Raw genomic sequence first — 19,911 nt, forward strand, 5'->3', positions numbered from 1 at the left:
GCCCCTCCGGGTACTGGTGGGCAGATGGCGCTGGCCTCCGCGCTGGCCGACTTGGTTGATTGTAACATTATGGAACAGCATACTGGGTCCGGTAAATATCTTCCTATATTATATAACTGGAGGATGGGGGAGTGGAGCCGATCTGAGGATTGGGTGCACTATGTACATTGCATCTGGGAACTCGACGCAGGTCTGTAAAACGACACGGTACTGGTCTGTTTCACGGGACAGGAAAGATGTGGATGATGGATTAAACAGGATTGGAGAAAACGTCCCAAGTCTCCCTAAGAAAGCCACTCGTTCACTTCAACCGACCAATCCCTGCCTCGGCCACCAAATCACAGAAAATCGCATTTCCATCCTTGAGCAACTGCTTCGGCGCACCGTACCCAGCTACCCGCCCATCATGCAGAACAAGGACCTTATCATGTTCGAGCTAGCGCGAAAAAGGAGAAAATAAAGGTCAGCACGGACCATGAATCCTGTTTTGATAATAAGATGCATGGTGCAATGAAATACTCACAGCAAACTCAATATGGTGCGTGATTGTGATGACGGTATGGGCCCGGAAATGCTGCTTGACTACGTTGTGGATGAATGTTCTTCTTAAAGAATCCATTGCAGCGGTTGCTGGACCATGTCAGTCAAAATGTCGTGAGGCCAAAGCAAACCCGGTAGTAGGTATGGATAAAACTTACCCTCATCAAGAATCACAATCTTGGCCTTTGCTAGGAGAGCCCGCGATAGCGCGAGGAGTTGGATCTGGCCGCCTGACAGGTTCTCTCTGAGGAAGAGTCTACGTTAGCATGAAGAGTACATCCGCAAGGCAGGCAAGGGTATTGGCATTAACGCGACACACATACCCTAACTCGGTAATCCGATACTCCAACACATCTTCCCCAGGGTGCATGTTAAACACCCTACCCATCTGACAGATATCGATAGCATCCCTCAGCTGCTCGTCAGTCCGCGTCCCCTCTATATCTAGATTCTCCCGAACGCTGCCCTCGAAAATTGCCGGCTGCTGAGGCATGAGCGCAATGACGCGCCTGCGCAGGTCAACCAGATCCACAGTCGCAATGTCGACCCCGTCAATTGTAAGGCTGCCTCCTTGAGTGGTACCCTCCAAAGCACGCAGCAACGCAAGGGTAAGCGACGACTTCCCGGCGCCCGTTCTTCCTACAACAGCAACATGTTCCCCTGGATGGATAGTGAATGCCAGGTTCGATAGACACGGCGGAGCACCGGGTGCATAGGACGCGGTATACGACCGGAAAGCGATGGTGGGGATTTGTGGCCAGGTTGCTGTGACCGTAGAGCCGATGTCGTACCCGGAGTCGGGGTCATATTCGGGAATGTTGGATGCGTACGACCAGACCCGTTCGACGGAGGTCATGTCGGCTTCGAGGTCTGCGCGCATCTTGGTGAGGCTGGTGAATTGCGAGGTCGTTTGGATGAGGTAGTTCATTACGAGGCCGAGGGTGCTCGGGGGTGCGTGGAGGTATATGAGGAGGATGGCGGAGAGGAGCTGGATTATGCTATTCCGGAGGGTCAGCAACGCAGACTGTGGACAAAAAAAAATGCAGAAAGCTTGCCTTGAGAGAGCTTGAAGACGAAGGAGCAGCCAGGAGTCCAGCGCTACAAACGGGAGCCAGACACGAATGTGGTCGTCAATCACATCTCTAGCACGCCGCTTGAAAGTATCTTGCTGGCTGAACACTTTGATCACCGAAGCCCCAACGCGCATCTCACTGGCCGTGTTCAAGATGGGCGCTCGGGCTACAATCTCTAGGCGCCGGAGCTGTCGACAGGCGTGCTGGTAGTATGCTTGGATGGCAAAGTAAACACCACCGATAGGAGTCAAGTAGAGCACACTTAATGGAGTCGCAGCGACAATGACCAGAATCGATCCTGTGGCAGTCACGGAAAGGGCAACCATGCTGATCAGTCCGCCGCTCACAGAACTGTCAATCTTGTTGATATCATTTGTAAAGCGATTGAGGATCTGGCCTAGACTGGTTGTGTCGAAGAACGAGAACTTGCTTTCGAAGACGTCCTCTGTGAGCTTCTTGTGGATGGACCGAGAAGTCGGGATGATGCAGATGGAATAGGCGACGAGCACAAAGACTGCAGAGAGGATGCCTCCGGCCAGGGCACAGATGGAATAGTACGCTAGCTTGGACGAGTGGCCCTGCGTCTCGAATTCCTGGCTTGAGACCTTGAGGAAATAGATGGCGAGTATATCCACCAGCTTGGATACAGCGGCCAGCACAAGGACGACTAGCCAACCGCCATTCTTCGCAAGCTTCAGGAACTGTATGTATGTGTCGAGAGCTACTGGTGATGCTCCAAGGTCTGTGTTCTGGCTTGCTGCATCAGGCTTTGCGAGCAAGGGTGAGGCCGCCGTGACCTCGCTGGACTCCAGGTTGCGAGTCGACACCTGTACTGACGGACCTGGAGCTATCGATCCATAGGCAGAAGGTGGAGGCGAGGCCTTCTGGATATGTGGGATGGTCGGCGATAGAACTTCGTGGGACTCATGGACAGCCTCCTGATATGCGGGCTGCGGACCTACAGCCTCCGAAAGCGTTCCATCTCTGAGGATATAGAGCATGTTCGCCTGTGACATTAAATTGTCTGAAGAAGTGGTGACAATCCGCAATGTATTCTTCAAAATACCGCTAGGTCCGAAGACGCGCTCAACGAGATGCGATTGCACTTTGGCATCAACAGCTGCAAGAGGGTCATCGAGAAGAACAACCTCCCTTCGCGCGTAGATGGCTCGGGCAAGGGAAATTCGCGCCTTTTGTCCACCCGAGAGAGTAGCGTCTGCGCCTCCCAAGCTTGTCCCATCACCGGCAGGCAGTCTGGCCAGATCGGGGCGGAGGGATATGGCGTCAATAACCTCTGCATAGAAAGGTGCATCGAACGGAAGACCGAACAGGATGTTGTCGCGGATGGTACCGCTGATCAAGAACGGCTTTTGGGGTGCGTATGCGATCCGGCCTCTGACCACGATGTCGCCAAAAGCAGGCTCAGTCTCGCCAATGATGGACCGTATTAGCGTGGTTTTGCCGCAGCCAACTGCACCGGAGACGACGAGCAGGCAGCTTGATGATGCCTGCATGTTGCAATCGTGGAGAAGAGGTTTTGAATCTGCACCTGGAAAATCCTGGAATCCAATGTCGCAGCCTCGCATGGAAAACTGTACAGACTCAGTCACCAAGCCTGGCTGCTGTAGACGGATTTCAGGTGCCAGTGTCACGCCATTCTGACCAGAAGCGAGGAAATCGCGAATGCGTTTAAAAGAGATTTGACCCCCCTGGTAAAGCATGACAAGCTTCGGAAGCAGCGACACCGATCTTGTAATATTGAAGCAAAATGCCAGTGCCGAGAAAATAACATCGTTCGGCAGAGACTGGCCCAGGAAGATGGCGGTCCCAAAGGTCAGTGAGATCAAAGCTGGTGGCGAGACATAGACAAGGAATACAAGACAGGCGTTTAACATCGCAACATCCTTGAACCTGTCCAGCTCCTCCGCGCGCTTTTGGTCGATCTTACTTTTGAAGAACACTTGCAGGGCGCCGAGCTTGATCTGCTTGATTTGCTTGACGACTTCGATGACCAGGGCGACTCTCGAGTCCTTTGCTTGCATGACGTGCATCATGCGTTGGGAAACATGGCGTGTTGTATAAGTTATGAGAGGCAGTGCTATTACCTGAACGCATTAAAGGTGAGCGGCATATCTAATGCGACAAGGCGAAGATACGTACCGGTGATAGAAACCCGGCAGCTACGCTCTCCCAGCCGAGAATCTGTGCCAGCGCTGCGATACTGATTCCCGCCTGGAGGGGAACCATCCAAATCAGATGATACTGCTGCACCAACTCAAAAACCTTGGCCGAATCGACCTCAACTAGAACAAGGGGATCAGAGGTAGATGGTCCACGGTTCGCAGGGACCATACACTCGTCGCATAGAACGGCAGTTAGTGCGGATCGTAACTGAACCCCGGCCCTACTGAGAAGAAGTTGCATATGCGCTTCAGTCGCGCCAGCCAGCACACTTGTTGAGAAGAGGCCAAGAACTGGAAGAACTTGGCAGGTTTCGAGAAATGACCGGAGCAGAAACGGCTGGGCGATTGCGGCTGCGATGTTGACAAGGGCAAGTGCCGCACTTGAGACCATCTCGAATGGAAAGTTGCGCCACAGTATGGACGAGAGTCCACTAGAAAGGCTTTTGTTTAGTGCATGCGGTTGCAAGCCGTGGAGCTGAAACGCGCGCTGTGTAGATAGCCTGTCGTCAATGGGCCAAATGTTATTGGTTGCAAGAGCTCTAGAGGCGGCATGCTTCATCAGGGGATCCAGCCATGACAGGGTACAGGCTGGCAGAAACGGTGCTCCTGAGAGAGGATGTCGCTCATCGTCAGGGAGGGCAGGAGCCCAGGGCGCAGCTAGTGTTGTAGTCAAGCAAACAAGGTACAGGATCGGCGTAGCAGCAACAGTCCAGTTACCAGGCGTCCGGATGGCAAGGAGAGACCAGATAATACACGAAAACAGGTCGTATAGTGCCCTAGTAATATCAAGTTGGCAGAAGGACTCTAGGAGGATGTTCATGACGGATCCGACTGCTACACCAGCGGTAGCGGGCAGGGAGCCTGTCACTGTAAAGGCATCCTTCGCAAGCTGAGGGTATCTCACACAGCCGATGATGGCGATGCAGATGAGGGTAGCATTTGTCGTCTGCGATGTCTGTCAGCTTTTGGATTGAAAGTCTTTCAGCTTCAATGTACAATTGATATTGCTGCAATAGTACCGCAAGAGTGTTTGAACCCTCTATTGGGTCGTGACAAGACAAGACGAAAAAGCCCAAAAAGAAAATGCGACGCAGTGACCGCAGTGAAGGCCAGACTATCGAGGATGGATGATGAGTACTGGTATCTCACAGTTTCTGAACCGCAGGGTACCTACCGTAACATGCCATCGAACATCATTTTCGACCGTTTCGCAGATAAAGGAACGGATTGGCCAGAAATACTGGAAAAAAATGTATGTACGCGTCCCAGAGTTTACATGGAGTTGAAGATGGCCATAGGACCCGGTTTCCAAGTCAACCGAAACTGGGGCTGAGAAGCTATCCGGTATTCAATGACCTATGCCTGACATGGATATATGGGTGGGGAGCTTCCCACTTTCTTTCAGGATGGTCAGAGTACAGGCTGGTCCAAGGAGGTTCCAAACATTCTGGCGCTCGGCATTGCCTAAATGGGTAGGGAAGAGCGCCCCCGGGTCCAGAGGATTGAGCCCTGGAGCCCTCTCTGGAGGTTCTTATCGACAGATCGGCACATTCGACGAGGTGACGTGCACCTGTGTCTTACCCGTGCACTTATGATTTGGTAATGGATCGGAGATACTGAATATGGAGCTTCGAGTCAAATTGGCCGCGCTATCCGATAGATCACCGAGGGCAGCTACTGGGCACTCTGAAGTCTGGGAGCCTACATATCCGAGTGATGCTGATGAGATGTAACTCTTACAGGTGTTGAGGGATCAGATGTACATGGTTCCGTGCAAAGGAATGTTAAGAATACTGTTATATAGCGTATATTGGCATTGTGGCTAACCATGTACAACATAATATCCACGTAAATCTACAGCTCCGTCACGAAACTGGCATGCTCCCCCAGATCCACGCATTAATCAAAGTCAATGACTCCAGCGGTTTATCAAATGGAGCTAGATGCCCCGCGTCCGCTATCTCAAGATACGTCAAAGGTTCATACGCCTTCCACCTCCCGGCAACGTTCGTCTCAACGTACCAGGGTATCAACTCCCTGAACCGGATGAATGGCTGCCCGTGCCAATCTAGGCCGTGGTCGACGAGCTGGCGCATCCCTGCCGCGTTACAATAGAGGTCTTTATCACCGACGTAGATGAGAACGCGGATGTCCTGGTTTGAGATTTCCTTAGTGAGTAAACTGTCTTCAAAAAAGAGAGGCACAAGGAATGGGTTGCCGTGGGACTTACAGATTCCAGTAAATAGTTCACGTACGCATCGCTCGCTCGCCAGAGATCCCCTAACCTCTCCCACTCTTCGAAAATATCCAATGAAATTCCCTGAAACTTGTCGCTGACCGGGACCCCAAGGGCCTCCTTGACAGAATCCTGGTTCAGATACTCATCGATGCGCTGCATCTCCGTGTAACACGTGGCCGGGTCATGGCACTCTAAGCGCAAGTCGTAAGGGTTGCGATGCTTCTCCTCAACGACTACTCTGCAAATTGCAGCGCATTTGTCTTCTGCAGCCTTGCACGGGGGGGACATCATCCCGTCACTTTCACAGATCCCGAGCTCTCTCTCGCACCACATTGCGCGGGGTGCCCAGTCACGGCATTCGGATGAGTTGAATACGCTGTCCGGACCCGAACAGACCGTCTCGAAGAAACCGATATTCTGGAATGAGCGGCGGATGAGACCGTTCCCAATCATTATGCCCTTGAGGCTAATTGTGGGTGTTTGGAAGGAGGCTATGGATGAGGAGCTGTAGCTTGGATCTTGCACCTTGAGGGGCTCCTCTCTGCCACCATTCTGAGACTGAAGTATCGTCCGAGCGAGTGCAGGAACCCACGAGCCGCCGTAGGACTCGCCAGCAATATAGAAGTCTCGCTCAGCAAGGTCCGGAAAGGCAGTCATGAACTGGCGGAGAAAACGATGCATAGCGATTGAGGACTCAGCTAGGCCATGCGGGATGTGCTCGCCCCGAGAGTAGCCTACACCCACCGGTTGGCTGAAAAGCATTAGCACAAATATCATCCCTGCTGGTAAATGCACTGGAGTACTCTTACTCGACAAAAAGCACGGTCGCGTTGGCATTCCATCCGAACTCATTGGGAACGGTATTCCCGCCCTCTGTGGCGATGCGGCAAGGGCCCAGTTCCATGAGATTTCCATAGCCGACAGACGACGCACCGGGGCCGCTGTACGATAGTGATTAGTACAGTTATAAAAACTGGTTTATAAAGCTAACTTACCCCGTCATCCATAGAATCAGCGGATCGGAACTGGGATCATTCTTGCTCTCGAAGAACCAGAAGAACATCGAGCTGGTTCCCCCGTGGCCATCCTCGGAGATGATGGAGCCGGCTGTTCCTGGCGTTGAACTGTTGCACACACTTGCAGTATCAGGGCCAAGCCGGAGTAAGAAGGAGGGTGTATCGGCCTGTTTGCCGAATTCGGTCTCGAGGGGTGGCGAGATGAATGGAGTACTACTGGGAGACAAGGAGGTCGCACCTTGGACTCCAGATAGACCCAGAGACCAAACAGCAAAAGCCCAGAGTGCAAAACGTAGAGCCAGCATTGCACCTGCAGGGAAAACTGACAGATCTGGACTTGGGTGATTGCCGGTGCCATTAAACACTAGATCATCGCCTCTGCGACTAACCCTAAATAGGTGCTCCGGTCCGCTAGAATGGTCATGGGGGATACGATTGGGATGTCGGTTCTGGAAGCCTCTTTATCCTCGAGGCGCCCATGAGAGAAGCCACATCCTGTCACATTCCTTGACCAAAATGAAATACCTCACCACCGCACGATGGTTACTGCTCGCCAGCACCTTACGGCCCACCAGCGCCCAGCTCCAAATCCCACTCACAGCAGCCCACGACTCGTCTACCGTGGCCTTCAATGTCAGGGAACAGACGCCTGAGCTCTGTGATGCGGGATCTAAATATTTCACAGGTGTACTGAATATCACGTCTGAGAAGTCTATGTTTTTCTGTAGGACTCCTCCCTCAGTCCCTTTGCAATGGCTGGACCAGAAGCTAACCTTCACTCTCACAGGGTACTTTGAAAGCCGACATAGCCCGGACACAGACCCGCTGGTCCTTTGGTTGAGCGGGTGTGTATAACCTCGAAAACCATGGTTGCAGAGGTTTTATCTCTAATATGGGCGACAGCGGACCAGGCGCAACAGGAGAACTAGGCTGCTTCGTCGGCAGCGGCCCTTGCGCAGTCAATGAGGACGGAAACTCGACGAGACGCCTGGAATACTCCTGGGTAGATAATGCCAATGTAGTTTACATCGAGCAAGTCTTCCGCAATACTACAAACCGCAAGGCATCCCCAACTAACGCTTCAACCCACGCATCAGCCAGCCCATAGGCGTCGGTTTCTCCCAAATAACCAACCGCTCCTCCATCGTCGTAAACCTCCGAAAAGGCGCCCGAGATATCTACCGCTTCCTCACCAGCCTCTCCACGGACGTCTTCCCACACCTCGCTGGCCGTCCCTGGCACATAGCTGGCGAGTCCATGGGCGGCCACTACGCCACGGGATACACGGAGTACATTGCGCGTCGGGAGCGCGAGAATGCAGCACTGGGCATCCAGCCCCGGATCAACATCTCCTCTGTGGTGATCGTCGACGGGTACATTGACGCAACGCGGCATGTCGCCGGGTACTATGACTTCTTCTGCACGAATTGGAGGCGCGATAGGCGGCACGAGCCACTTATGAATGATAGTGCCTGTGCCTCGATGGCGGCTGGTGTGCCGGCTTGTGAGGCCATGGGAATGCACTGCCGACAGGGCTATGATCCCAAGGTGTGTCGGGCTGCGATGGAGGTGTGCAATGGGACTGTCGGCCGGTTCTTTGATGAGGGGGTACAGCCTGGCGGGTGGGATCCGTATGATGGTTTGTCTTGTTACTCTTGAATTTCCCCCCTTCCCTTTCCCTCTGTTTCTGGGATAACTTGGTTTTACTTGTGCCCCAACTCCTGCTGCCAGTCTACGGTCCTTAACAGTTTGGTTGTTATCAGATCGGCACGCCTGCGAAACGCCGCCTCTATGCTCCAACTTGGCGCACGGCGCCACATGGCAATTCTTCAATCAACGCTGGGTGCAGAACAGACTCGGCTTTGGAAACTACCCATTTGAACTGATCGACTTCGACACGAACAATCGCTGGGTAGCCGCCGAGTACGTGAATCTTCCCGTGACACGCGAGCTGAGCTGGATTCTGGACAGCACGGACATCCGTGTCCTGGTTATCAATGGAAATAATGATATTATCATGTGAGAATCTAATCTGTGCTCTACTTTCCCACATGCGGGGGTCAGTCTGCTAATGTCACCTTAGCAACACTCCGGGCCAGATGCGCATGCTGGATGAGTTGCCCTGGAAAGAACAGGCTGTCTATCGAAGCTTAGGCTATGAGAACTGGTATTTCAAGGATGGGGAGCTGACTTCTGGCCATGATGGTGCGGGCTATGGCGTCCGCCAGGGGGGCTTCTGGAAGGGAACGGCGCGTCTGGCATTCTATGCTGTAGATGAAGCCGGGCATTTCTCGCCATCGCACCAGCCCGAGGCCATCGGCGCCGTCCTGCGGTCGTGGCTTCGCAAGTAAGCGAGGTACATTGTATAAGGTGACCAATCAATGGATATACATTCGTGCATAGTAGTAGAATATACACATCAAGGAGTTGAAGCCTCTCGCACCTCCGTCCAAGCGGGAACCAAATCATGAAAGTAGCGCCCATCAGCCTCAGCCCCAACCACAATCACAAGCTCATTCTCCCCCTTCGAGAACAGCTTATCCTTGGGCGTCCACTCATCATAGGTCAGGCACGCAAAGAAGATTGTACGGCCGCTCTGTCTAATCTCGCGCTCGAGCGCCCGCTGGTACCCAAGGAACGCATGGACGGGGAAGAACGGGCTCTCGGCGTGGACGCGCGCATCTAGCATTCGCTGCACCGTCGCGTGGATGGATCGCGAGGGCACATGGCCCGGGCAGAACAGCCCCGTGTAGTAGAGCGTGTTGAGGATTCCGCCACGACGGTAGGCGTTTTCGCGGCCGCATTGCGAGGCGTCGACGCGCGCCGCCAGACGCAGGATTGCCGCCGCCCAGGGGTTTGTTGGTGTTGGTGTCCGCGTCCGTGCCGGTTTCAGCGGGTGAGAGGGGACACTGTCGCCGTCGCTGTTTCTATCTCTGTCGCTGTCACGCGGGAACTGGCAAGGAAGGGAGGCTGGATCCGTGGCTAGAGCGTGGAGAAGCTGCTCATCGCAGACGATCTGGGCAAATGCGTAGTCCACGGCCTCCATTACTTCGCGGTGTGTTGTTATCTGGGTGAAGTCGACGATTCCCTCGCGGGCTGTCGCGGTGTTGGTGGCTGTCGTGGTGGCTGTCCTCCGCAGTGCACTCGGGGTCTCGCAGGTGGCGAGCATCATTTTCAGGGTTCGCAGTTCCGCAAACAGCTCCTCCTCTGTCAGGAAGTAGTCCGAGGTTTCAGAGAGACCAAAGGCCCCCCTGTCGCACAGCAAATTTCCCTTCAGGATCCCCACCCAATCGGCCACTTTCTTCATCGTGCTTGCTGGAGTATCGCCAATCGCCCGGAAGCATCTACCCAAGAGGACCCGCTCCCACAGCTGCTTCCCCTGGGTTCCGATGAGGTCGATCACCTGTGCCGCTGTTGCAACGCTCATTTCGAGTCTGGACGCGAGGGGTTCTGTAGGATTCTCGTGGCCATATGGGTTCAGCGGCGTATGCGCACCACCTGTCAGGCACCGTACGTGAAGCCACCAGCGGATGAGCTCGGGGCCCTCGGGGAGAGACAAGATAGTTTTGGCATGGTCCAGAATTGCCGCACTGAGTATGGAGAGGGAGTGAAACGCGTCGCTGAACGAGCCGGCTTCCAGTTCGTGGTAGACCAGGAGAAGCATCGCAGTCAATCTTGCATTCAGCGCCACATCGGATCCGCCTTCGAGCATCTGATTCGCCTGCGTCGAGAATGCCGCCGCTTTGGCGCTATGGATAGACATCGGCGCCCAGGTGCTGTGATCTTTCTGCTTGCCCTGAAGGTTTGCGAGATTCGCTGCCGCAAGTGCCAGAGCAGCGCATCGGACAACCGGCGAGTCAATCGCCAATGCCCATAGGAACGGTAGTTCGAGCGGGAATGCATGTAGGACCGCTACGCGAAAATGCGCGAGGTAGACTCGGTGGCTGACTGGGACTTTGGTCGGCGGAGGTTTCCTGGCCTTGAGCGGGGGATGTGAAACCATTACATCTCCTTTCAGTGGCCGCCGCGTTTGTTGTTGTTGTTGTGGTGGTGGTGTGGTTATCATTCCAGAACACAGTTGCTCTGTGGTAGAACCATCGTACACTAATGTGTCATCCGGAGTGTTAGGCTGGGCGATAGCCTCTCTCTGGCTGGAAGACGGGGGGGGCGAGATTTCCCACGGTTGGTTCCGCGGTCCGACCCAGGAAAGCTGCGACAGCAGTTCGTTGAAGGTGTCCGCATCGGCAGACGGGAGTAGATCAAAGTCGAGGGGCACCTCCGCCCACGTCGGCGAGGCCAGGGAATTCGACATGGCGTGATGGGGCGAGTCCTCCTCAAAGGTCACCGGGGTGCGAGACGTGTCGGCTGTGCCGCCATTTCTCTCTTCATCTGCCGCAGCATTATTCAGTGTGTCGTCGTACGAAGCCGCTAGCAGTGGCTGTGGCTCTGTGAGCGAGCCAGATCTTTCCTCCAAGGAGTCGTTGGTACTGGGAGGCGGTGTTTCAGCGAGACATCTACGCGCTTCAACCTTGTGGGCGGCCCACTGAGTCGCTTCTCTGAATTTGAGGGTGACACCATCGTACTGGCAGTCTGTCCCTGCCATGATACAACGCCGGCAGTCGGGCTTCCCTTCGTCGCACTGCGGCGCTTCCCAGTCAGCCAGTCTGTGTGGAGGTTCCACCGGCCGTGCCTACCTTTCTTCGCTTTTGGCGACAGCGCACACAGCCATTGCGGCTGCGGGTGATTTCTGTCTTCTTGGAACGGGTCTGGGATGGAAACGACATTTGGCCAGGGGTGGTGGAAGAGGGAAATGGAAGAGCTCCCGCGACTTGCAGCGGCCAAGTGTCCCCGCATGGCGCCACTGGCACTGCCGCCTAACATGATAAGGGCAGCGGCTATAGTCGGGGGGTGGCCAAACACTTATCTACCACCATATCGACCATTCCCATCCTCAACAGTCAACAGTGGTCAAAATGGAACCCAGCACATTCCCACCCTCCGACCGCTCATCAGCCACCCTCCAGCAGGGCCCCGCCTGGAAGCTCATGCAACAAGTCAAGCGGCGGCCACGGTATGACCCTGAATCACACCCAGATGGGCTCATCAACCTCTCTGGCGCAATCAATAATCTCATGGCCGACTGGATGAGCAAGCATACCAGCCATCTTCTGCACTTCACCAGCAGAGAGCTGTCTTACGGCCCGCTCGGCGGATCAAACGACCTTCTGGAAGCCGCTGCTGGCTTTTTCAACCGGTTTTTTGATCCAGCAGAGCCAGTGCTGGCAGACCAGCTCCTTGCGGCCAATGGAGTCACCTCGCTTATCAACATGATGGCGTGGGTGCTGTGTGATAGTGGCGACGGCATCCTCTATACGACTCCCAATTTCTACATGCTCGATTACGATTTGGGTGTTCGCAATGATATAGTGACACTCCCGGTGTCGACAACTTTGGTCGAATGCCCATTCGAGGCTTCTGGTCTCATCCCTGTCCTCGAATCTACCATGCAGCGGCATGCGAATGTCACCTGTCGCATGTTGTTCCTATGCAATCCGTCAAATCCGCAGGGAGGATGCTATTCTACAGAAACCCTGGAGGCACTGGCCGCGTGGTGCGCGCAACGGAAGATGCACATTGTCGTTGATGAGATATACGCCATGTCAACATTCCACGACAAAGCCAAGTCGGGAAGTACGCCCTTCTCAAGCATTCTAAAGATTCCCGCGCGGCAGAACGTACACTGCCTCTACGGCCTGAGCAAGGACTTTAACATGGGTGGTGTGCGCGTGTCATTCCTCGTCAGCAGGAACCCGCAGATTCGTGCTGTGGTCTCCAAGTTGACGTCTGTCTATCTCCGGCTCTTGATTTGATTCGATCTGCGCTGACAGACACAGGTGGTTTTCCTGGCTGACAGTCTTCTCAGACGTCTTCGTCTCGCGCTTCCTCAGCCAACTAGACCTGGTGCAAGACTACCTCAATACGTACCTACCGAGGCTCGCAGAAGCTTACCACCGCACTGTATCCGCATTGGACGAGTACAACATTCCATTTGAACAGGCCAGCGGTGGCCTGTTCATCTTCATCGATCTCCACGGGTGGATCCATCATTTCGCGGATAGTCAACCAGAGCCCGAGATCCAGCTCTGCGAGTGGCTGATTGAGCATGGCGTTTTTCTAAATGCGGGACAGGTTCGCTATACCCATGGTGCACCCAATCTGCCCTTGGAGGAATCGCTGCTGACGGATGACCTAGTTTGCGGGCCACGACCGCCCTGGCTGTTTCCGGCTCGTGTTTACCCAGGACCCCGCGGCGACAGAGCTGGCTATCCAGCAAATTCGGTGGGCAATTGACGAGCTGGATAGAAAGGCTCGAGCCGTGATCGCGGGAGTGGGCCAAGAGGGGTCGGCGCGCACCAGCATTCCAAATCGGGTAATCGGGAGCGCAGGTGGCCCAGAGCAATCGACCCAAAGACCCGGAGACGAGCCAGTTCCGGCGCATCAATATTGGAGATAGCAATGGTATTCTATTTAGACAGACGGAATAGATTCTGCAGCTAGTTGATCAATGGACTGATCCCTCAAATGTGACCACAACCTTAAGTCATCTAACCCCGTCTGCACTCAACGAAAGCACAGCAATGACGGTCAAGGGCCCAGCCACCATCATGGATCCAAACGAAGCCTACACTTACCACGGGCCTGCCACTCAGTACAGTTGCCACATTCCTGTCCCGGCGCCCAGCCCGCACAATAGAGACAGACATGGCAGTCCCCAGCCCGATATCTCCTTGGGTAGCTGGAGCGCCATACTGGCATCACCACACCCTCACTTCGGCACAACGACATACCATACGCACGAAATACTACAACAGCCCATTCCCCTCCAAGAACCCAACCAGGTCTGCATCCTGGCCTCAACGCTCATCCCCGGCCGTGGCGATCCCATCCGCAACGCTGCAGTCGGCATCTCCACGACAACCGGAACCATCACCTTTGTCGGCCTGCAGTCCCAGATTCCCTCGTCCCTCGCCTCCGCGGCCCGCGTGGCAGTTCGATACCTCCTCCCGGGCCTCTGGGACTGCCACACGCGCTTCACTGGCGTGCTCAACGTCGATTTTCCAGACTTCATCCAGACACACCCTGCGGCCATGGGCGCTGCCATCACCCGCAGGCTGCACGACACCCTCATGGCCGGAATAACTTCCGTCCGCGACGTCGGTTCGTACGCCACCGAGGTCGCCCCGCTAATTGAGAAGGGCATCATCCTTGGCCCAAGCATCTTCGGCGCCGGCGGCGCAATCGGTATAACGGGTGGGAGCTGCGACGCGTGTACTCTACCCTCCGACTACGTGTACTCGCGGCAGGGCACCTCCTCCACCTCCGGACGGAATCCCTGGCCGGGGGTGAGCTGTCTCGTTCTAGCAGACGGGGTCGAAGAGTGCCGCCTTGCCGTGCGGCAACAGATCCGGCGCGGGGCGCGGTGCATCAAGATCGTTGCGACAGGCGGCGTGCTGAGCACTACCGACAACCCGCAGTACAGACAGTACTCCGACACCGAGCTCGCAGCGATGATCGAGGAAGCCGGCCTGCAGGGCCGTTCGGTGGCTGTGCATGCGCACGGGAAGGACGGGATCATGGCAGCCGTCCGCGCAGGCGCGCACACGATCGAGCACGGAAGCTACATCGATGACGAAGCGGCCCAGCTCATGGCCCACCACGGGGTAACCCTCGTCGCGACGCGGCACGTCATCGAAGCAGGCCTGCGCAACCTTGAGACGCTGAACCCAGAAACAGCACAGAAGATGGTCGCCATCGCGGAGTCGCATCTGCGCGCATACCAGACGGCCGTCCGGCACGGGGTCAAGATTGCGCTGGGCACTGACATCGCCGGGTCGAACCCCGCCAGCCGGACGGCCCATGGCAGGAATGGTGCCGAGGTTGGGTATGCTGTCAAGGCGGGCCTCACGCCGTTGCAGGCGATTGAGGCGGGCACGGTGAACTCGGCTGAGACACTGGCGGAGCTTGCGCCTAGTAAGGGGCTTGTCAAGGTTGGGTGGGATGCGGATTTGATTGCCCTTGATGAAGATCCTCTGGAGAATATCCATCTCTTTGATACGCCGGAGAATGTCAGGTATGTGTGGAAGGGTGGGCTGCTGGTTAAGTCGCCCACGGGGAAACTACTCTGGCCGCCATTGGCTGCTGCTGGAAGATGAGGATGTATATGGACGACGCAATATGTATATTTACAGTTCAGTATGTAAAGGGCAACCTCCCACTTGCGGTTTGAATAACATTCCTTTACTTTGCAGCATTTGGTCTCCACCGACGCCACCATTCACTCACTATTGCCTCTCCAGATGTGCTATACATTCAATCTCTACATCCGTCCCGAACGGCAACTGGTAGACCGCAACGCAGGTTCTGGCCTGGTGATGAGCATCAGTACTAGTATCCTCTTCTAATCTCGCCGGGCCGGGGGTGTAGAAGGGGAATATACTCACTGGCTTAATCCCTTGCGTAAAGAACTCGTCGTACGCCTCATTGATAATTCCAAAGTCGTCCATGTCCGTGAGGAAGATATTCATCTTGAGGACATTATCAAGGCCGCTCCCGGCGGCTTGGAGGATAGTGTGGATATTCGTGAGGATTTGTCGCTGCGACAATAGAATTGTATTGGGCGTCAGTCTCCAGTCCCGCAAGTCACTGCTGGCGGAACGAAGGGGTAAACAAAGGTTGAAAGGCTCGGATAACTCCAGTGCAGTGGCCACCTTACTCACCGTGCGATCCTTGGCCGTGCCCCCGACTAGCTCGAATCCCGAGCCTGGTTTGATTCCGATGTTGCCGGAGCAGTAGACCAGCCCGTTGTACGCGACGGCTTGCGAGAATTGGGGGAGGGGCCTGGGTGCCGAGGAAGTAAAGACGGGTGCGAATTGACCGGGCATGATTGTGTGTTTTTCTGTGTGTGTGTAAAGAGACTAGACAGCAATTGTGGGAAGATTTTGTTCTTAAATAATCCATCAGCTGGAGGCTTTACCAGCGCACTGCACTTCCTAATCAGGATTAGGTACAGTATGGCCTCTACGTAGTATTAACCAACACACACAAGAAGCAAAGGCCGGTCCGCTCAGCACGCACCCCCAGGACAGCCCAGCATAGTCCCCAGATCGCCTCCGCCAACGCCGGAAATCTGCAATATGCTCTGTACGACATTCCCAATGCCCTCGCCCGCAATCCCGCCTGAGGCAACCGCATAGACAAATCTCCGATGCGACTCAGGCCACCGCGTCTTCCACACCCAGGCGCCAACGGACCCTATTGCAATCGTCAGCGCCACCACGGACCCGGGCGTTGCCATCGATAGTCCGACGAGGGACATGTTCGGGACAAAGACCTGCCACTTTTGGGTGGAGGGGATTGTGCTCTTGCTGAGGTGTCGCTTTAGCACGACCATCCCGATTGCGATGGCGGACATGACGATCGAGCATATCCAGCTGGATTGCGCGATTGGGATTTCGGGGGCGAGGATTGCTTCGGTAATCACGCGCCAGGCCGTGACGGAGGGGAGCGCGAACTGGCACGTTGTGGCGGAGGCGTCGGTGATGCAGGGAAATGCACGCGCGAAGAGGAGGAAGAGCGCCGGGGAGAGGAAGACGGCGATGCACGTCCCTAGCATCTGCGCGTGCCACTGTGCGCGCGCAGGGGTGCCGAGAAGGAACCCCGTTCGGAAATCCTGGCACAGTTCACCGGCCTGGTTGGCAGCGGACGCGGAGAGGATCGAGCCGACGAGGTTCGCGCGCGCAGCGTGTTCGAAGCCCTCAGTGGCGACCCGGTCTCGCGAGACGGCGCCCGTGATGAACTGCGAGCCCTTGGCGACGGAGCCCGTGGGGTTTGTCCCGGACGCGCCAAAGACCTGGATGACGACGAGCGCCCAGAGGAAGCCTAGGAAGACGTTGAGCAGGATCAGGGTCGGCGGGACGCCGAAGGTATACTTGAGCGCGACCATTGCGAAGACGAAGCCCGCGATTGTCACTGAGGACCACTCCCACCACCGCACTTGGTGCTCGGCCGGGACCGGGTCGGGGATCTCCAGTTCACCCAGCACGGGGGTGTGGTTGATGACAGAGCCGTCGGGCGAGGGTCTGCTCCTGCTTCGGGACCTGAACAGGCGCTTTCCCGTGTACTGTGTGAACTTGCCGTGCATGCGCTGCAGGCCGTATCTGCCCAGCTTGACAAAGTTGTTCGACTCTAGCACGATCGTGGCGATTGACGCGGCGAGCATAGTGAAGACCGCCGGCCAAAGAATCCAGTAGCGCGGCGAGGGGCTCGTGACGAACTGGCCGGCGACAAACGCGTTGTATGTGACAAGATCCGGGTTGGTAGGGTCAGAGGGAACCCCCACGGCCGCGCCTTTTGCCACAAGGACCGGCCCAAGGATGCCCCAGGCAAGGATCGATCCGAAGACATAGGACAGTGAGGCGTTGAGGTCGATCAGCATCCCCATCCCGATCAGAGACGGCGACCATTGCCAGGAGAGCCAGCCCCAGTTGACAGCACCAATGATGCTGTGGCCCCCCCATTTGTAAATCCACCAAAATGGGTTCCACTGGTACAGGATCCCCGGCGCGTAGGCCGAGCCCACAGACCATACCAGAGAGGCCGAGAACGAGATGGAAATGGTCTTGATCTTCTCCGTCGCAGCTGCAGCTTCGCTCGTGGCTGCGTGGAGGGCTCGGATTGTGAAGGCCGATGCGGTGCCAAGCGGGAAATTCAGACTGAGCTGGCGAGCGAGTTTCAGGATGAACAGCCGTCGCAGGGGAGCTGCAAACCCAAGGCCCCAGAAGCCACCAACGAGCGTCAGACACAGCATCCTTCCATAGTCAGACTGCGCGGTTGGTCCGAGCAGCTTCAGCTGATACATGGCTGGGACACCGCTCATGAACATGAACCCAACGCCGATGCATCCGAGAGATGTGGCCTGAATAATATTGTTCTCGTGGGGACCAAAGTCGCCAGCAAGAAAGGGGATCTGCCGGTTGTGAGTAGTTGATCGAGATTGACCATTGTAGTAGACATACATGGGACTTTTCTAGCATCTTGCAGATTCCGAATCCAAAGATCGCAGAGAAGAGTGTTGCGTCCGCGCCAAAGCCGGTCTTGAGGCCTGAGACGGTCAGTAGGGTTTGAGCTGGTCAAGTTACATGGGGCCAGAAACACACCAAGATACAGATTGGAGCAGGCAATCAGAGACCCAAGCACACCGCCAGTGAAAATAGCGCGGATGGTTACCAGCCTACGGCCATCGTACGGCGCCACACCCAACAGCGGTGCAAAGGGTTCATCTTCGCTCTGCCCGAGAGTGCTGCTCGCAGCACTGAGCCGCCTGGCAGCGTCATCCTTCTCGCCCTTGCTGGGCATGTCGATGGTTATGCGCTCGGCTTTCTCCATTGCAGGTTCGTCTGCTGAAGCCATAATGAGAAAGATTCAGACGGGGTGGGGGTGGATGCCGGCTGACTGTTTGGTGGCAGAGCGACAGCATATCCGTTTATGTACCAAGCATTGTATGGTATGCAGTGGCAATGTGACCATCAATCCGCCGTTGATGGCGCATTGACAGTTGATACCCCGAGATAGAGGTCAGTAAGTCGAAGTCGCGCGTTGGACCCAGCAGTCGTATCATGGCCTCCGATTGGCTCCCAGATGAAGCTAGCGTACCAAATCTGGCAATCGGGTCCGCAGCCAACTATACAACTTTGCGCTGGTCAATACAGTGTAGCATTCCAGAACGGCCCGAATTTACAGCTCATCGGTCTAAGGCTGTAAGTCAAGTCCTTGCGCATATCAAGTTAGATATTACCTCGGCCTTTCTCCAAAGTAAACGTTGACCACTTCTCGCACTTCTTCTTGCATCACTACCAAATCTTATTATGATTCGTGCTCATGTACTGACATATAATCCATACATAACGACACTTCCGCAGCAAGCCCTTGATCGGCACAGCCACGGGAAAGATACTCCATGGCATTTAGGCCAGCTTTTTGAGCTATACGTCTTCATCGAGATTTTGGTTCCTGTCGGAGCAGCTGTGGAAGATATCGCAGACGGACCTCAGGGACCTCTGTCAGTAGATGCCATATGATGAGGAGGAATCACTAGATAGATACATGGCGGAAGCGAATTACAAATCTAAAGACGAGTTGAAGTGTGTCTGGGCGTACACATTGTATTACGACTGGACGAATTGGGCCTGACGATTATTCAATTGTACTGTTCTGGGACAAAAGTGTCCGTGCACTCTACCACGACATCTAAATATATATCTGCCCCAGCTCAAGCATTTTGGCCACAACGAGTGTAGATTAGGCAGTAAGATTAATTTAAAAACCTGTACGGAAACGTGCGATTCAAGGGAATAAAATAATATTAGCTTATCTTCTCTTTTAGTTGATTCCACGCGCGCTCGATGGTGTTCAAATTGGGTAATATCGCCTGCCCCTCTAGTAAAGGGATTGACTCCTTATCTATCCAACTCTTGACTACTTTCGCTGTATGTATAGAAGTAGTGTCTTGCATGAATAATAAGCCTGGTTCCTAAATTGTACGGAGTTGCTCCTCCAGTATCTTGAGGCATATGACTTTTAAATAACCCTGGCGCTTCAAGTTCTTGTCCGCCTCTATCATTGCGATATCTGACTAACTCCTTCCCGAAATTGCTGCCCAGACCATCATTTTAAAGCCTTTACACTTGTTATAACGGCTGTATATATTCCTTCCTCTATTTTTTTGCCATGGTGGAGGAGCCTAAAGCACTAACATTGTCGCTCCCCGCGCCCGATTTTGATGCTGCACCCGTCACTGAATA

The 19,911-nt window shown here is 55.0% G+C and overlaps 8 protein-coding genes across 8 annotated transcripts; 3 read left to right on the top strand and 5 right to left on the bottom strand.

The window, feature by feature from the left end:
- Window positions 1-301: 301 nt before the first annotated feature.
- Window positions 302-4,187, bottom strand: ASPVEDRAFT_129890 (uncharacterized protein; the record flags this gene model as incomplete). The annotated part of the gene is made up of 5 exons (XM_040806672.1): window positions 302-436; window positions 524-630; window positions 699-780; window positions 860-3,718; window positions 3,774-4,187. 5 exons carry the CDS (start codon window positions 4,185-4,187, stop codon window positions 302-304), a joined length of 3,597 nt encoding a protein of 1,198 aa, XP_040667713.1.
- Window positions 4,188-5,661: 1,474 nt separating this feature from the next.
- On the bottom strand, window positions 5,662-7,356 carry ASPVEDRAFT_83473 (uncharacterized protein; the record flags this gene model as incomplete). The annotated part of the gene is made up of 4 exons (XM_040817398.1): window positions 5,662-5,949; window positions 6,027-6,786; window positions 6,845-6,976; window positions 7,031-7,356. 4 exons carry the CDS (start codon window positions 7,354-7,356, stop codon window positions 5,662-5,664), a joined length of 1,506 nt encoding a protein of 501 aa, XP_040667714.1.
- A 211-nt stretch (window positions 7,357-7,567) lies between these two features.
- ASPVEDRAFT_83474 (uncharacterized protein) lies at window positions 7,568-9,402 on the top strand (the record flags this gene model as incomplete). The annotated part of the gene is made up of 6 exons (XM_040817399.1): window positions 7,568-7,775; window positions 7,839-7,896; window positions 7,955-8,069; window positions 8,153-8,690; window positions 8,815-9,070; window positions 9,135-9,402. 6 exons carry the CDS (start codon window positions 7,568-7,570, stop codon window positions 9,400-9,402), a joined length of 1,443 nt encoding a protein of 480 aa, XP_040667715.1.
- ASPVEDRAFT_654039 (Zn(II)2Cys6 transcription factor domain-containing protein) lies at window positions 9,288-11,929 on the bottom strand. Its single transcript, XM_040815803.1, has 2 exons — window positions 11,746-11,929; window positions 9,288-11,690 (listed from the first exon to the last, which is right to left on the bottom strand). Exons 1-2 carry the CDS (start codon window positions 11,833-11,835, stop codon window positions 9,471-9,473), a joined length of 2,310 nt encoding a protein of 769 aa, XP_040667716.1. The 5' UTR covers window positions 11,836-11,929; the 3' UTR covers window positions 9,288-9,470.
- On the top strand, window positions 11,855-13,931 carry ASPVEDRAFT_41494 (pyridoxal phosphate-dependent aminotransferase). Its single transcript, XM_040812355.1, has 3 exons — window positions 11,855-12,893; window positions 12,946-13,240; window positions 13,305-13,931. The coding sequence occupies exons 1-3, from the start codon at window positions 12,025-12,027 to the stop codon at window positions 13,563-13,565; spliced, it is 1,425 nt and encodes a 474-aa protein (XP_040667717.1). The 5' UTR covers window positions 11,855-12,024; the 3' UTR covers window positions 13,566-13,931.
- ASPVEDRAFT_52764 (metal-dependent hydrolase family protein) lies at window positions 13,814-15,264 on the top strand (the record flags this gene model as incomplete). The annotated part of the gene is made up of 2 exons (XM_040814695.1): window positions 13,814-13,843; window positions 13,924-15,264. The coding sequence occupies 2 exons, from the start codon at window positions 13,814-13,816 to the stop codon at window positions 15,262-15,264; spliced, it is 1,371 nt and encodes a 456-aa protein (XP_040667718.1).
- Window positions 15,180-16,454, bottom strand: ASPVEDRAFT_41496 (RidA family protein). Its single transcript, XM_040812356.1, has 2 exons — window positions 15,553-16,454; window positions 15,180-15,477 (listed from the first exon to the last, which is right to left on the bottom strand). Exons 1-2 carry the CDS (start codon window positions 15,991-15,993, stop codon window positions 15,394-15,396), a joined length of 525 nt encoding a protein of 174 aa, XP_040667719.1. The 5' UTR covers window positions 15,994-16,454; the 3' UTR covers window positions 15,180-15,393.
- Window positions 16,176-18,466, bottom strand: ASPVEDRAFT_52766 (uncharacterized protein; the record flags this gene model as incomplete). Its single annotated transcript, XM_040814696.1, has 3 exons — window positions 16,176-18,077; window positions 18,127-18,212; window positions 18,268-18,466. 3 exons carry the CDS (start codon window positions 18,464-18,466, stop codon window positions 16,176-16,178), a joined length of 2,187 nt encoding a protein of 728 aa, XP_040667720.1.
- Window positions 18,467-19,911: the final 1,445 nt, after the last annotated feature.

This window comes from Aspergillus versicolor, assembly GCF_001890125.1.
Source record: "Aspergillus versicolor CBS 583.65 unplaced genomic scaffold ASPVEscaffold_4, whole genome shotgun sequence".
Classification (NCBI taxonomy): domain Eukaryota; kingdom Fungi; phylum Ascomycota; class Eurotiomycetes; order Eurotiales; family Aspergillaceae; genus Aspergillus; species Aspergillus versicolor.